At 38.0% G+C, this 16,077-nt stretch overlaps 5 protein-coding genes across 6 annotated transcripts; 3 read left to right on the top strand and 2 right to left on the bottom strand.

Moving 5' to 3' along the window:
• Positions 1-1,459: 1,459 nt before the first annotated feature.
• LOC108564082 (collagen alpha-1(I) chain-like) lies at positions 1,460-4,513 on the top strand (the record flags this gene model as incomplete). The annotated part of the gene is made up of 2 exons (XM_017922988.1): positions 1,460-1,474; positions 2,603-4,513. Coding segments are annotated over 2 exons (1,926 nt in total), but the record flags the coding sequence as incomplete, so codon positions are not given.
• A 752-nt stretch (positions 4,514-5,265) lies between these two features.
• On the bottom strand, positions 5,266-6,693 carry LOC108564081 (glutamate dehydrogenase, mitochondrial-like). Its single transcript, XM_017922987.1, has 3 exons — positions 6,168-6,693; positions 5,824-6,104; positions 5,266-5,772 (listed from the first exon to the last, which is right to left on the bottom strand). Exons 1-3 carry the CDS (start codon positions 6,691-6,693, stop codon positions 5,266-5,268), a joined length of 1,314 nt encoding a protein of 437 aa, XP_017778476.1.
• A 3,500-nt stretch (positions 6,694-10,193) lies between these two features.
• Positions 10,194-10,696, top strand: LOC108564085. The gene has a single exon (XM_017922991.1). It carries the CDS (start codon positions 10,278-10,280, stop codon positions 10,473-10,475), a length of 198 nt encoding a protein of 65 aa, XP_017778480.1. The 5' UTR covers positions 10,194-10,277; the 3' UTR covers positions 10,476-10,696.
• A 937-nt stretch (positions 10,697-11,633) lies between these two features.
• LOC108564084 (transmembrane channel-like protein 5) lies at positions 11,634-15,063 on the top strand. Of its 2 annotated transcripts, none has more exons than XM_017922989.1 (12): positions 11,634-11,980; positions 12,040-12,299; positions 12,364-12,618; positions 12,680-12,825; positions 12,880-13,030; positions 13,083-13,330; positions 13,386-13,506; positions 13,715-13,827; positions 14,006-14,296; positions 14,347-14,505; positions 14,569-14,702; positions 14,777-15,063. In XM_017922989.1, the coding sequence occupies exons 1-12, from the start codon at positions 11,794-11,796 to the stop codon at positions 14,893-14,895; spliced, it is 2,184 nt and encodes a 727-aa protein (XP_017778478.1). In that variant the 5' UTR covers positions 11,634-11,793; the 3' UTR covers positions 14,896-15,063. The 2 variants fall into 2 exon arrangements, with proteins under 2 accessions (XP_017778478.1, XP_017778479.1); XM_017922990.1 differs by having other exon boundaries at positions 14,569-14,706; positions 14,777-14,858.
• A 169-nt stretch (positions 15,064-15,232) lies between these two features.
• On the bottom strand, positions 15,233-15,852 carry LOC108564086 (lisH domain-containing protein FOPNL-like). Its single transcript, XM_017922993.1, has 3 exons — positions 15,765-15,852; positions 15,488-15,691; positions 15,233-15,416 (listed from the first exon to the last, which is right to left on the bottom strand). Exons 1-3 carry the CDS (start codon positions 15,799-15,801, stop codon positions 15,283-15,285), a joined length of 375 nt encoding a protein of 124 aa, XP_017778482.1. The 5' UTR covers positions 15,802-15,852; the 3' UTR covers positions 15,233-15,282.
• Positions 15,853-16,077: the final 225 nt, after the last annotated feature.

Raw genomic sequence — 16,077 nt, 5'->3', positions numbered from 1 at the left:
GATCGCTGATTGATCTTGGTCTTAGTAGAAGACGTCGAGGAAATGATCCATACACGCAAGGAACACTGAAGGAAGAATGAAGGAGGAATGCGCAGCGAGTTAATTAAATTTCTAATTCACATTTGGTAATATGATAAATGCAGACGACGTGGATGGAAATCTGGTGCGAAAAGACGAGTTTTACCTTTACGTTTGATGACGGATTAGTTCTTGACGTTCGGAAAGTTTTTATTTTCCTCGAGCCGGATGAAAGACATTTATGGCTCTGACTGACAATGGATCGTTGTTTCGCAAACTGTTTCGAAGATCGCATTCTTGATCTATTGGTTTTGGCATCTAGATTATGACGAGATTATTAGGTCGACTCGAATTGGAATAATTAAGGATCCGCTTGCTTGCGACCTTTATTTTACGACAAAAGCCGCAAATAGCGTCTAATTGCGAGCAATTATTTTGGTACGATGATGTTGTTGATGATGATGATGATGATGTGTGGTAATAATCCAATAAATCTGCAACAAACGGTGATGACGTTGTGCAAATCAGGGTTGTCGTTCAATTAGAATACCACTCTTCTCTTCGTCTTGGGAAATCGAATCGTGCGAGAGATCTTCTCTTGATCGCTAATGAAAAAATCATAAATAATACGCTTTAATAAATAATTAGTTGGGAGATGAGTCCACGTCTCTTCGTCTCTTCGTAGTTTTAACAACAACAATTGCGCCACGAGCATTACGAGATGTTACACTAAGCGAAGAGAGGAGCTCGAAGAATAATGCGAGCCACCCGCGCGTCGGGAGGGAAAAAGACGGAGAGCATCGAGCGCCGAAGAAGTCCAGAGTGAAAGTCCCATGAAGATGATGCCAACTATAATATCCATCCATCTCTTTCGCTCGCCTCCAATCATTATTCCTCCTCCCGTTTGTTGTTGACGTTTTTGTTGTTACTCTTTTTTCTTCTTCCACTTATTTCTTTTTTTTTGTCGTCGTCCTCTTCCATGCTCCATTCGAGCATCTTTCCCACCCACGAAAATGGCCCATTGATCCATCTCCGAAGACTCCCCGCTCTTCAGCATCTGGTGGGAATCTCCACTCTTCTTCTGCTCCCCAAAAAGGGTTGCTTCCATCTCGGTATAAATACCATCATCTTCCACAAACCAAACCAGTGTCTACTCACCTCTTCCACTGTGCTCTACTCCCCCAAGTTTTGTAGTATTCACTTCACTAGGTTAGTGCAAATTCAATTACACCAACGAATAATTAGAGTGATTATTAATAATTTTTGTTACCTAACATTTCCAGCGCCGAATACCAACCAACCAATCGCAATGCGCCAGTTCATTGTCATCGGTAAGCATATCAGTTTTTCGTTGCTAAGTTACAAACATCCCCCACACATTTACAAACAAACGCAATGGATAAATTGCTTTGATTTTTTTAAAATCAAATTACTCTTTATAATTTTCATTACATTTGTTTATAACTTACTTAACAAACTAAAGAAATAACGGAAAATTCTATTCAGGGAAAATATAACTTTGCTTAAATCGCCTAGCAACCAAAAATTATGGCAAATTTCGTTGCTAAGATACAAATATTATATTTTTTCTTAAATTGAATCTGCATTACAATTTCATCAAGTAGTTTTGTTGTAAGCAGCTTACAAAGCCAAAGCCTTAAGCAATGTGTAAGTTTCTTAGCAACAAAAAGCCTTTGTGTCACATACATATTAGATATTGCAATAGGCTATTAATATTAAATTGCTATGCGAAGATCCTCGATCTTGTATGCAATAGATACAGCTTGATATTTTATTGAAATTGCTAAGCAACTAGTTATTATATAAAGAAACAAAAAATCGCGTATTCCAAGTAAACGCATAATTAATTGGTTATTCATCTTTCTTGAATTTACGTTTTCTATTTTGCACATTCGTTCAATCAAAGTTTACTTTTCTTAACGAAGAGAGTATACATTTCATATATTCTGTACTTGGTTTCCTAGCAACCGTAACATAGATTTACTTGTTTAATTATCAAACGTCATTTTTGACAGTTCATTGGGACGAGAGAATAACTGCATGTTATTATTATTTGTTTAGTGAAATATTAATTGAAATATTGCACAGATTTATGTGGGAATTCAATTATGATTGAATATATGCAGACGTTGATTTGTTTAATGAGTTAATTGGCTGAGAAGATGTTGTTTCGTTACTAGGCAACGAGTATATAGAAAGGAACGAAGCCAATTCATTAATTAAACTGATTACTCCAAATATTTGACTATCTTCTCTTTTGTACTCTTCTGTATGCGGTGTGAGTGTGTGCGAATCTTGCATAATTTCCAAGTGCACTTCTCACAGGTCGCTTTGTATTCAAATTACCCAATTAGATTTTGTGTGTGCGCGCTTCGATGGAAATAAATTTTTCGGAAAAAAGAAAATTGAAAAGGAAGAGGAGAGTTTAACTAATAACACTTTGTTCTTTTGTTCTTGTGTTGCAGCTTTACTGGCGATCGGTTCCCGTGTGCTCGTGAGTACATTCCCAACGGATTTTCCAAACAATTTGGTTTTTCACACACGTTTGTTTTTCTCTGTATAGGCACAATCCGGGTACAACTACGACAAACCGGATAAACCGTTCGGTGGAAGCGGTCAGAAGCCGGGTGGATCGTCTTTTGGACCTGGTGGAACGGGTTCGTCGTTCCCTCAACAACCATCATCGCAGTACGGACCGCAGAAACCATCAGGACCATCTTTTGGATCCGGATCTTCGTTCCCGCAAACCCCTTCATCGACTTATGGTCCTCAGAAACCGTCAGGACCCAGTGGACCGTCTTTTGGACCTGGTGGTGCGGGATCTACTTTCCCGCAAACTCCTTCATCGTCTTATGGACCTCAGAAGCCCTCTGGACCTAGTGGACCGTCTTTTGGACCTGGTGGTGCGGGATCGTCGTTCCCGCAAGCTCCTTCGTCCACGTACGGTCCGCAGAAGCCTAGTGGTCCCTCCGGAGGCTCTTCTCAAGGACCATCTTCGCCTGGTTACGGTGGAGCGCAAAAGCCGTCTTTCGGTGGTGTGACTCAACAGCCGCAAGGATTCAAGCCTTCCTTCGGAGGCGGTGCTCAAGGACCTTCCTTTGGAGGCGGTGCTCAAGGACCTTCTTTCGGTGGTGCCCAGAAACCATCCACTAACTACGGTGTGCCTGCAACTGGTGGACAGAAACCCGGTTTCGGATCTTCGCAAGGTCCTTCCACTCAGTACGGCCCAGCTCAAGGTCCTTCATTCGGTGGTGCTCAAGGTCCTTCCGGACAATTCGGAGGAGCTCAAGGTCCATCCGGACCTTTCGGAGGAGCTCAAGGTCCATCTGGACCTTTTGGCGGTGCCCAAGGACCATTCGGTGGAGCTCAAGGACCATTCGGCGGCGGTCAAGGTGGTGATTTCGGTGGACACGATGATGGCTCTTACAACGGCGGCGATTACTCCGCGATTCCCGGTGAACCGGACGTGGATTATCCAATCTTCTCCGAGATTCCAACTACGTCCTTCAGCTGCGACCAACAACAGTATCCAGGTTACTATGCCGACGTCGAGGCCAGATGTCAGGTGTTCCACGTGTGCGCCAACAACAAAACATACGACTTCTTGTGCCCCAACGGCACCATCTTCCATCAAGAGTATTTGGTGTGCGTCTGGTGGAACCAATTCGACTGCAACTCCGCACCTTCCTTGTACGGAATCAACGCGAACATCTACGATTACACCATCATCGGTGCGGTTCAATCGCCCGGTGGAGCGTATCCAGGCTCCGATGGATCAGGACAAGGACCTTATCCTTCAGGACCCTCCGGTAAACCAGGATCTTACCCATCGGGACCTTCCGGTCAACCAGGATCATTCCCATCAGGCGGTTACCCATCCGGACCATCGGATAAACCAGGATCTTTCCCATCCGGACCTTCTGGTAAACCAGGCTCATTCCCATCGGGCGGTTACCCATCAGGACCATCGGATAAACCAGGATCTTACCCATCAGGACCGTCCGGCAAACCAGGATCATTCCCATCCGGTGGTTACCCATCAGGACCTTCTACAAAACCAGGATCATCATTCCCTTCGGGACCTTCCACCAAACCAGGCTTCCCATCGAGCCCACCTACCTTCCCATTAGCTCCAGGAACAACGGGCAGCTTCGGCTCCGGTTATCCATCTCAAAAACCGTCCGGTCCATCTTTCCCATCCTCGAACCAGCAACAACCGGGCGGCTTCCCATCTGGTCCTTCCGGTAACCAACAGCAACCGGGCGGTTATCCTTCGACCAGCGGATTTCCATCAGGACCTTCAACAGGCGGCGGCAGCGGTTTTCCATCGGGACCATCCACAAGCGGCGGTGCCAACGGTTTCCCTTCGGGACCTTCTTCAGGTGGGTATCCTTCGGCGCAGGACTCCAGACCTCAGACAGGTTCGACGACCCAGCAACCCAACAGGGAATACCTTCCGCCTCACAACGGTTGAATCAATAGCCCTAAATTAACGTAATTCCTAAATAAAAGTAAATAAACAAAATGAAGAAAACAATACAAAAAACCACAAACACACAAAAAAAATATTGTATTAAGTGATAACTTTGATATCGTTTTTTTCTCCATAACTTTTAATATATTTTTTTATACTTTATATATGTAAAGAGAAAATTTGGGAGATTATAAATAAATTATATTGCCCACAAAAAAAAAACAATTGTTTTAACCTCATTTTTACAAAATTAACCCTTAAAAACAATATAATTACTTACCTCATTAATCCCAATCATCTTCATTTAAATACTTGCCAAGTTTAAAGTATTTGCCTACTTTCAAGTTAACGATTCCATTCACTTTCCTCCAAACTATTAAATTAATTAAAAATAATCAAAACGATTTTACTAAGATGACATTTGTAGTAGAATTGCCCTTTCAATTGTTTGAACAAACAATTATAAGTGCCGAAAACATAACAAAAAAATTTTTAGTAAATTTGTATTAAATGATAATCTCACATTTTTTCGTATTGAAAATAATCAAAAGAAAATATTATTTCATATTTTCCTCTAATTATGTTACCCAATTTAATCACTTCAGCTGTTATTTTAAACACCAAAGCTGCCAACTTCATATTATTGTTACTAAAATTAAGTTGGTACGTGTGACGTAATTATTGAAGCTGTTGTCAAAGTAAAGTGTTATATTTTATTGATAAACAGGTGAGAAAACAAATTTAAATTATAATTATTCCTTCTGATGGGCAAAAACCTCGGCCTTCTTCACCTCCAAATCGAGCATGACGTTGAACAACCTCTTGATGGCCTTAACATAAGCGGCCGTCCTCAGATCCACGCCTAGTGCATCCTTGAGCACCAGCGTTTCCTGGACAACTTCATGGACCTTCTGCAACAGAACATCTTCGGAGACGCGAGAAGCGCTACCGCCACCTCTCTCCATGTAATCGAAATAAGCCATCAACGCCTTCCCGGATCCGGCAAGTATGCTCGGCACAACAACAATCTCTTTGGAATTCAATATTTTATCTGCTATAGGCGTCACCGGTCCGACGGAAGCCTCCAAAACCGTTTTGGCCGTAACCCTTTCGGCGTTGTTGAAGTTCAATGCGACCTCTTCGTCCGCCAACACCAGAATATCGCACTCTTCACCGAAGATTTTATCCCCGTCGTTCTCTCTGACCTTCGGCCTGAAATTCAGCATCGTACCGTATTTCTTCATGTGCCTCAACAATTCCTAAAATTAACTCATTGAAAAGATTGATGATTTTCTTTGTTTTTTGCAGACTTTGAGCATGATTCCATTTGAATCGTGGAAAGAACAAGGCCTATCCAAAACTCCAATACATTTGGCTCCTAAAGCGTTCAAATCTCTACCAATCTTTGTACCAAGACCATTGATACCATGTAAGATGAAGGTTTTATCATCCAAATGCTGAAGATCTAACGTCTTCAATAAAACGGCTACAGCCGTTTTAGCCCCTGCTTCGTTGAAGTCTTTTCCACTGGAATGCAACTTGGAATCGCTCGTGCTCAAAAGGGAAGTTTGCAGGACATCCATCGCTCCGCCTTAAACACCAAAACGTACGTTAAGTTTCAAAATCAAACGATTTTCAACTTCATAATCATCACGATTCGATCTCAACTTATCCGCGTATTTGCTTAACGCCAATTGCAGATCTTCAGGCTCGTAATGGGCTTTTGATAGCTGCAAACCGCCGAAAGCTCCTGCAACGTCGAGGTCGTAGCAAGCGTTCCTGTACGTGGAAAGAGCAGCCAAACCGCGCATCGTCTCCTCGCTCAAGTTCTCCTTCAGCTTCAACCCGCCCAAAGTAGTGGAATTCCAAGAACATCCGTGGTAAGCTCTAATAGCCTTAACAGATTCCCTTACGCCGATCTTCCGATCCACGGGGAAATGGTACTCGGCGAAGACGTCGCAAGGTTCCAACGAATCGATGAATCCTCTAACGAAACTCTCCGCTTCCTCCTCGTTCCTATTCAAACCGCCCACCAGATCCGCGTAAACCGTGGAGAACGCTTTCGACGCGTAATAGTTCACCATCTCGAAGAGATTGGCGTTCGCGTTGAAAACGGCCTTCTCGTACCTCTCCGGCACATCGTAATACACGCTTCTCCAGAGGCTTCGAACGAGCCGCATCGGAATTCCCACCGATAAATCAAAGTAAAAAATATATTAAAATGTCTCCCTGACAGTTGCCAATTAAATTTCCAATTGTGCAAACGACGAAAAGAAGAAAATTAATCCGTTATCTCAGAGCAATCGGATTCTTTATTAATTCTAGAGTCTGAAATTCCGTGGAAAGTTTGGAATTCGCAATTGCACCAATCGCTGATTAATAATTACGTTTCGAAATGCTCGATAATTATTGATAATCAATCTATTTCTATTATTCCCATGCAGTACAATCAAAGAAAGAAAGCAATATATTTTCTAGTAATATTTTCAGTGAAAATTCATAAGTTGATGCAAAAAAAACAAGATTTAATTTCTCTAGAATTAGTTAAGATTTTGTAACGTTTTAGTACGCTATAATCAAGAATTATTAGAAAAGTTTTATTAAATTGCATTGGAAGAAACGTAAAAAGGTGTAATAAAATCGTGAAAACACATTCTAATGCGAAAAACTGCAATTTTCAAATTTTATTACTAAACTTTCACAGCTTATTGCAGAACAACAATGATTTACACAAATCTCGCAGTGGACTCATTGAAAAGGCTAGAATTGTATCTATAATTTATATATTTGATCATGTAATTAACGTGAATGATCGTTTAGTAATTAGATAAAAAGTGAAGACACTGCATGTTCAAGTCGTAATTATGTTTGCTCGATTTTGACAGCTTATCAGAGGAAAATGGTACAAAGTACAAATCAAGTGGTAGGCTTATAACAAAGACAAAAGTTTAATCTTTTATTTACATATTCGATGATCTAATTAGTTTAAGTGGTCATACAGTTATTAACGAAAACGTAAAGACGTGTAAACGAAACCGTATTTCAATGAATAATTTACTTCATGCTACAATTGTTATATTATTGTAAACGCAATAGATATCTGTTAAATTTTTGTGGAAAATTTTTGTTCAAATCATACAAATTTTCCTACGTTACGTGACCGAAACTATTTTCATCCGATATTTTGGAAACTTTCTGTCGCACGTTTTATTTACTCACGATACACATATAATCTTGTTGACTCGTCGAATTTTTTTTAGTTGTTGCTACATTTTGCATTTCGCACTCTAGATAGCGCGCGGAAAACTTTTCGCGCGGATTTGAAACAAAAAATTTGTTGCATGAAAGTAGCCTGCGAAAAAAAAAACACACACACACAGTTGATCTAATTAAATAAAACAACAACAATCACCCGTTGCCATGGTATCTCGCGTGTTATCACCGTTTCGTGGCCAAATCTGTTTATTGGATTTGAGACACGTGAAACTCTCGTGTCTGACGTCTCTCACCTATATTACCATTCCCGAATATTTCGTTTTTATTTTCGTCGTTTTTTAATCAATTTTTGTTGGTAATTTTATTATAATTTGCAAAACTTATATTTGATTTAGTAGGCGACGTGTTACGTTATGTTGTTGTTTTTTGTTGATAGTTTACGAAACTGCTCTATTCTGACGCTCAACGCCTCGCCTGATGTTGATCATATTATTTTCGAATTTTTGTTTACGCTCGCTGCAATAATCGAAAAGTTCCGTCATTTTCCCGTTCTCCCCCCGTTTTCTCGCACAATCTACATCCGAATTGACGTCAACGAGACACACACACACAGAAAGAGAGAGAGAGATGTTTCGCTCCCAATTCGTAATTGGTGCCTGAAAGTCTATTCAGACACGCCACGGACGTGTGATTAAGATAATGCAGCATCTGATCCTCTCCCAGCCTTGTTTGTTTACTACTAACTAACTAAAAAAGTTACACGTTTTACAAAAAAAAATACATTTCTTCATGAAAAGATGTGATTTTTAGTTGAAGAGAGTCAACAAAAACAAAACAGAAATGTATCTGCAAGCGTTTGTTTTGTTTTGAAAACGCGCGCGCTATCTGCACGCTCGATGCACGAGTTTTCCGAAATTCCATCTGCAAAACCTAATCCGTTTGTTATGTTATGCATTTGGATTTTGCAACAATCAGAAAATCACTGGAATCTCGTTAATTACTCTGTTCGCTCATATCTAAAACTGTAAACTGTTTACTGCTGTTTTATGACTTTCGTAATTTCCATGACAAATTACATTTGAACATTTCGTTTTCGTATGTTTCATTAAAACTACAATTTATTAATAACAAAAAAAGTATGAGCATGTATGAACATCTTCAAAATTTTGTAAGTTTTTGAAAAATTGATGACAACTTATATATGTTAATTAAAGCTAAATCTATAAGGAATGCAGTAATTGTATTGACAAATTGGTGTTGTTTGAGAAAAATTAGTAATGCGCTTACAAACTTGGAGAAAGTAATAAGTTTGTATTTTCATAAAAATGTAACTTAAGTTTTTTGTATTTTTTTGAAAAACTAAGAATAATTGATAAAAACTGATATATGTTAATTAAAGTTAAATCTATAGAAAATGCAGTAAAAGTATTGACAAATTGGTGTTGTTTGAGAAAAAATAGTAATTAGCTTACAAACTTGGAGAAAATAATAAGTTTGTATTTTCATAAAAATGTAACTTAAGTTTTTTGTATTTTCTTCAAAAACTAAGAATAATTGATAGAAACTGATATATGTTAATTAAATCTAAATCTATAGATAATGCAGTAAAAGTATTGGCAAATTGGTGTTGTTTGAGAAAAATTAGTAATTAGCTTACAAACTTGGAGAAAATAATAAGTTTGTATTTTCATAAAAAGTGATTTAAGTTTTTTGTATTTTTTTTCAAAAAACTAAGAATAATTGATAAAAACTGATATATGTTAATTAAAGCTAAATCTATAGATAATGCAGTAAAAGTATTGACATATTGGTGTTGTTTGAGAAAAATTAGTAATTAGCTTACAAACTTGGAGAAAATAATAAGTTTGTATTTTCATAAAAAGTAATTTAAGTTTTTTGTATTTTCTTCAAAAACTAAGAATAATTGATAAAAACTAATATATGTTAATTAAAGCTAAATTTTTAAGGAATGCAGTAATAGTATTGATAAATTGGAGTTCAGAAACTAAGATAAGAGTAGTTTATGGAAATTAATATATCATAATTTAAGCTAAGTCTATAAAGAATAAAGTAATATTGATTTTATTAGTCTTGGGTCAAAGAAATGAGTAAACGAGTTAAACAAATGAACTAAATTTAGAATTGAGTTATCGAATAAAACACATCAAAGCTATCCACGAACATACAACGTGCAAAACAAAACAACAAAAGCGACTCGCTCCAAATTCAATTGTTTCCTCGTGTCATATTTTACGATCGATCAAAAAACTAATTCTAATTTCGATGGAACGTTGCGATCACGTTTCCTGCTGATGCATTAGCATGGATTTGGAGATAAGTGTAGTAAATAGTGCCTTTGTGACACCCCCGCTCGCTCTCCCAAATCCACAGAGATAAGACGGGCCGTGACGAATAGGATTTTATCAAGTCGCGCGCGCGATCGAGTATAAAAGGCGGCAACAGCGAGCGAAGGAATCATTCGAATCGTACCGTGAATCGCATTTACACATCAAGCAACAAGCTGAAACAAAAGAAGAAAGAAACAAAGATGTCATCCACTAAAGCTCTCGTTGGTGCCGCCACCCGTTACATCGCCGGTCGCAACGCCGTGCAGACAGTCTACTGGAGGGAATCGAAGGACTCCAACAAGAAGATGCTGAAGTTGTCGAAGAACTTCAATCTGGGCAGATCCTCGTCTCCACCGAACCACGTCAGAGATCAGTACAACGTGGTGAAGTTCGGCTGAAGTTGACGGACGCAACCTGTGATTTCTATTTATTCTTCGTATTACCATTATTTAATCTTAATCGTTTGCAACTTTGCAGTTCATAGAAAATGCAGAGTTGTGAACGATGTGCTACCACTACTAATCGCTATGTTATTATAGTATTATACTTAATCTTATTTTTTTTTTTATAATCTATATGTTAATCATATGAAATATATCTGATATGTTTATTATTTTCACGTAAACTTACTAGTTTCTTAATCCCTAATTAAACCTTATTTACCACACTTTAACCCATTCTATAAAAAATATAAATATCTAATCGTAATCTTAATATTAATAAAGTAAATAAGTATGGATTTTCAAAAAAACATACCTTCAGATTTTTGAGTTTTATTCAAAAACTAAGAATAGATCAAGGAAGCTAAAATATGTAAATTAAAGCTAAATCTATAAGGAATTAAGTAATATTATTAATTCGTTGTTATTGTTTGAAACGGATGAGCACGAAGCTTAGAAAAATGAACAAAATTTATAATCGAAGATGTCTATGAAAATAAAAAAAATGACTAAGTTAAGTATAGAAATAGAAATTTTCAATCATTCACAATGTAGATGACAAAAATATTAAAAAAAAACATATTATATTATGTTAAACATATGTTAATTAGTTAATTAAAATTAAATTTTAATTATTTAATTAACGTTTTAAATTTGAATTATGAAAGTGACAGTAGTTTGAAATTGTTTTAGAAAAATAACCAACAGATGGCGTTAAATCGAAAAACTAATTTTGGTATTAATACGTTAATAATTAATGTAGACGTTAATACAATATAGCATTTTGTAAGTAATTAATTATTGAATAAAATGCTTAATAATTATTCTGCTAAAAGTGTGTAATTAGTAAAACGGAATTGGAACAGCGCCAAAACGGCTGAACTATAAGCTTCAACGTAATAATCATAGAAGTCTGAAACTATCCCAAAGATGATTTACTTGTAAAAATTACTAATGAGTTTAAGCTTTAATTTGTTTAATTATTAATCTGTGTTGATTATTAATGGTTTAATCTTTATTGTATAGAGTTTAAGCTGTATTTGAGCGAGATTTGAATTTGGTGTGAATTTGGTTGCCTACATTATAATTTCCTGAAAATGTTTTATTTACATTTTTGATGAGAAGATGTGTCATAATAGTGCAATAATTGTATTTTTTTTTCACACAATTAGTAATACAAGGTTTTTATCTGTGATGTAGTTTATAATCGAGTTTATCTTATCAATGTAACGTTTGTGTCCAAATGATGCTGAAATAACAATTGGGACGAAATTGAATGCAAGCAGCTATGGATGATATTCACTTGGAGCTGAATCATGTCGACACAGAGAACTCTGATATGTCCATCGGAGGGGACAGTCGTTTCAGCAGTTACAGGCATCGGACTGTATCACTGCAGAGGAATTCGCTGGCAAATGAGATGATCGGTTTGAGAACAATGGGAAGATATAAATATCATACCAGTGAGTAAACAATGAGTTGAAAGAATGAACATAATTGATTTGGTTTAATTATGTTGTAGATACTTTGAGGAGCATTCGAAGCCCCGAGGATGCTGATACAATAGTGAATCAGATCCAGGAGAATGTCGCCAAGGCTGATGATGAGCAGCAGGCAGATCAACTGAGACGAGAGGCTTTGAGAGATATGCCTCAGAGTTTGACGATTAAGAGACAGGTGAAACAGACTTTGATGTTGAATGAGAAGAGCAGAGGTGATAATCACAGCACCATTGGATGCTACAAGTGGGCTGTGTATTCAATCATTATTTTGTATTCTAAGGTATTTAATAATTGATTTTTTTGTTGATCTTAAAGTTAACGAAATTGTTGTGAAATGTTTTTAGTTGAAAGCAAGTATTTACAATTTCCTGTACACCTTCGAGCTGTGGTATTTAATATTGAAGACGCTGGAAGGACAATTCGGATCAGCGGTAGCCACGTTCTTCAGATTCTTCAGATCTCTATTCTTTCTCAACCTTTTCACGCTTGTGCCTACATTCTTTTTTATAGTATTGCCGCAGATCTTGCAGAGCAATTTCGGAGATGAAGTTGTTGTCGATCAAGAGTCTTTTTCACCTGCTGATATTTTCACTGGAGAAGTATAAAAAACTGATTTTTTTCTTAATATTCAAACTTATTAATTGGATTTTAATTTCGTAGGGTTCTCTAACGAATTCGGTCCTATTTTACGGACACTACACCAACGAAACCATAAAACTTGCAAAGTACGAATACGACATGCCCTACGCTTATTTATTCACCATGTTTGTGAGTTACGTGATTGGATTCATCGTTCTCAGCTACAGGTTTTTTAAAATTATCAAATTATTCGAATTTATAACTTTTGGATTGAATTGCAGCACTGCGAAATCGTTTCGCAAGAACTTCATCGAAACTAAAGGCGGATCGAAAAACGTCTTCGCTCATAAAATCTTCTGCAGCTGGGATTTCGGTATAGCCACCGAAGATGCGGCTACTTTAAAGTCTTCGGTCATCTACCACGAGCTAAGAGTAAGATCAACTAAACTTAACATCCAATTTTATTATATTTCTCTTATTTTAGGAGTTATTGGATCAGTGGAATTCGCCAAGAACGAAAGCTTCGTGCGCTTCGCGCTTCTTCACCGTCTGCACGAACTTCGCCGTCAATTTGCTCATACTCTTCGTGCTGATGGGAATCGCCTTCGGCATGTGGATTCTCCTCGACAAGAATCGTTTGAACGATGATAACGAGCACATCGGTATGATCACGGCTGTCGTTATAAACGTGACGATCCTAGTGTTTCCGCTGTTCTTCACCATTGTTGGATTGTACGATTGTTTTGAGAAGCCAAAGTTCTTTGCGTAATTCGTAAATCTGTTGCAGTTGCGAGGACTACAAGAGTCCCAGAAATTCGTTCTTCGTGAATCTGACCAGAACGATCCTCCTGGAAATCGTCGTGATTGGAATTTTGGTCGCCTATTGGATTACATCCGCCTCCAAAGTGGTGAGTGCTAATTTATGATTTACTACATTTTATTTTTGTCTCAAAGTTGATCCAATACAGAAAATAATTGATAAATACACAATTTCGAATCTTTAAAGAGATTGACGTTCGATTTGTTTGTTTTATAATTATTTTCGTACCAAAAAACAAACATATTTTGTTTTCTATTTCTTTTTTTTTTGTTCTGTTTCTATTTTATTCTTTTTAGGAATGTTGGGAGACTTGTCTAGGGCAAGAAATCTATCGCTTAGTTATATTCGAGTTTATCTTTTCGATAGTTTTCCTACCGATGACCGAAATCGTGCGATTTCTTTTAAATAAGTGAGTTCCAAACAAAAACGAAACAAAAACAAAAATCTCATAAACTTATCATTTTCAATTGTTTCAATTAGTTACCATAAGCAGTCTGATCTGTTGTGCAATTTACTGACTTGGGAATGATTAATGAAAAAATAATAATAAATAAATTTCTCATATTGATTATTTGCGAATGTTTTAGGAATTTTCCGAGCACCTTCGATCCACCCGAATTCAACATAAATCGGTACACGCTTCAGATCTTGTACAATCAGACGTTATTCTGGATCGGACTGTATTTCTCGCCACTGCTCTCCGCGATCGTCGTCCTGAAACTCTTCGTCTCCTGGTATCTGACCACGTTCACCGTTCTGCACTGCTGCAAACCATCATCGAAGACGTGGAGGGCCGCGCAAACGGAGACGCTCTTCCTCATCATGGCCTTCCTCAATCTGATCATGGTGATGACCTGTTTGGGATACGTGGTTGCTAGGTAACTTAGTTGTTTAACTTTATCATCTATTCAATATTGTTTCGTTTTAGCGTTGAGACGTCAGGTTGCGGTCCGTTTAGAAGCTTCGAGTACGTGTACAATTTGGTGAAGGAGGGAATCTTGGGTTTGGAGCAGGGTCAAACCATCCTGAAGACGATCATCTACGTCACGAAACCTGGAGTCGTCGCGTTGATCATCCTGATGATGTGGTGCGTTGTTAATGACAACCAAACAAATTTTCTTGTTATAGAGAGATGTTGATTTGATTTCAGCATGGGCGTTTATTATTTGGACGCAAAGTCTCGAGCGCAAGACGCGATGGTGAAGCTGCTGAGGAATATGCTTATCAATGAGGCGAAGGACAAGGAGTTTTTGCTCACGCGGATCTCGTTGGCGACGCAAGGAAGTTAGTGAGTTGGCGTGTGCGTTCGAGCATGGTGTGGTTAATGCAAGGTTTTTTTTCTTCTCTGAAACGAAAAGGATACAATCTGCAGGAGAATCCTCTGGAGGGATCGCCGATGAGGCAGAGGAGGATGCGCGAGGATCTCGGGGACAGCGGCACCGAGGTTCTTCTACCTTCGCATCGCGTCAACATTTAGCATCAATTAATTATTTTCTTTTTACTTCTCTCGGACGAAGCGTACTTATTTAGAGTATTTCTAATATTGTGATAACCTTCGCCGACTGCTGTTTCTTCGGACTGTTGCGGCAGTCGCGTTTGCTAGGATCGACTTTTGGACCAAATAAATTATTATCTACGTTTTAAATATGTCTTTCTCTTGCATCCCAAATTCTCACTTTTTGGTCTAATTTTAGGTAATTCAACAATTATCAAAGCACACTTTAACTAAATAATAATAATAAAAAACAACAGCAAAATTTCTATTATATTAAAATATAATTTTATAGGTGAAAAATATAGGTAAAGGACGAAAGTAAATGTGATTGAGGGAGGGAAAAGCCTTAAAAAAGAAGTTCACGATGTTTCAAGATTCTTGATTTTTGAACGCGGAGAGGACGTAGTAAAGTAGCGGAATCTTCTGGGTCTTATTATCATCGAGGACGCCCAGTTTCGTTGCAAGATTCTCCCTTATGACTTTAGCTCCATTATCTCCAGATTCTTAATACAAAAAGAAACAGTAACATACAAACATACATATAAAGTATGTGAGAAATGTTTTTTTTAGTTACCAGCAACTAAGATCTGCTCGGTGTAAATGTATCCGTTCCATCCGAGGTATTCGCGTATCAATTCGTTGATGACTTTCGTCTCTTCGGGTATGCTGCTCGGAACCTTGTGGTTGGTGTTCTTGTTGAGAATCGACATGACGGCGGCCCTCAGTTCGGCCTTGAAGTGTCCCAAAGATCCCACCTGGTTCAAGGACTCTTTCACGGCTGACAGAAAAGGGATGCAACGCGACGTTAATAAATCATTTAAAAACTAGGAGTTCTCGCGGATGAAACTCACCTTCAAGGAGATCCCGTTCGGTCGGTTCGCCTGACATCTTTCTGCTCAACTCACTGACACATCCGGACAAAAACACGCAACGTTTCGATCGTGCACCCTTGTTGCTACAACGCACGGTTACATCTCCATGGAAACGAACAGGTGTTGCTGTAGACCTGCAGTTCATGCATCGGTGAATTGCAGCATTATGTTATAGTTCAATATAGAATGTAGATTGTGTCGAGAATAAACGAAATAATGAAAATATAAGAAAAGTGAAATATTTCCAAAACTCATTTGCCAAAAAATGGATGTTTACAGTTTTTCGTTATTA

Source organism: Nicrophorus vespilloides, unplaced genomic scaffold (assembly GCF_001412225.1).
Source record: "Nicrophorus vespilloides isolate i.1.1-1 unplaced genomic scaffold, Nicve_v1.0, whole genome shotgun sequence".
NCBI classification, from domain to species: Eukaryota; Metazoa; Arthropoda; class Insecta; order Coleoptera; family Silphidae; genus Nicrophorus; species Nicrophorus vespilloides.
Note: the sequence above shows the minus strand (reverse complement) of the source record. Positions and strands in the feature narration are given on the sequence as shown.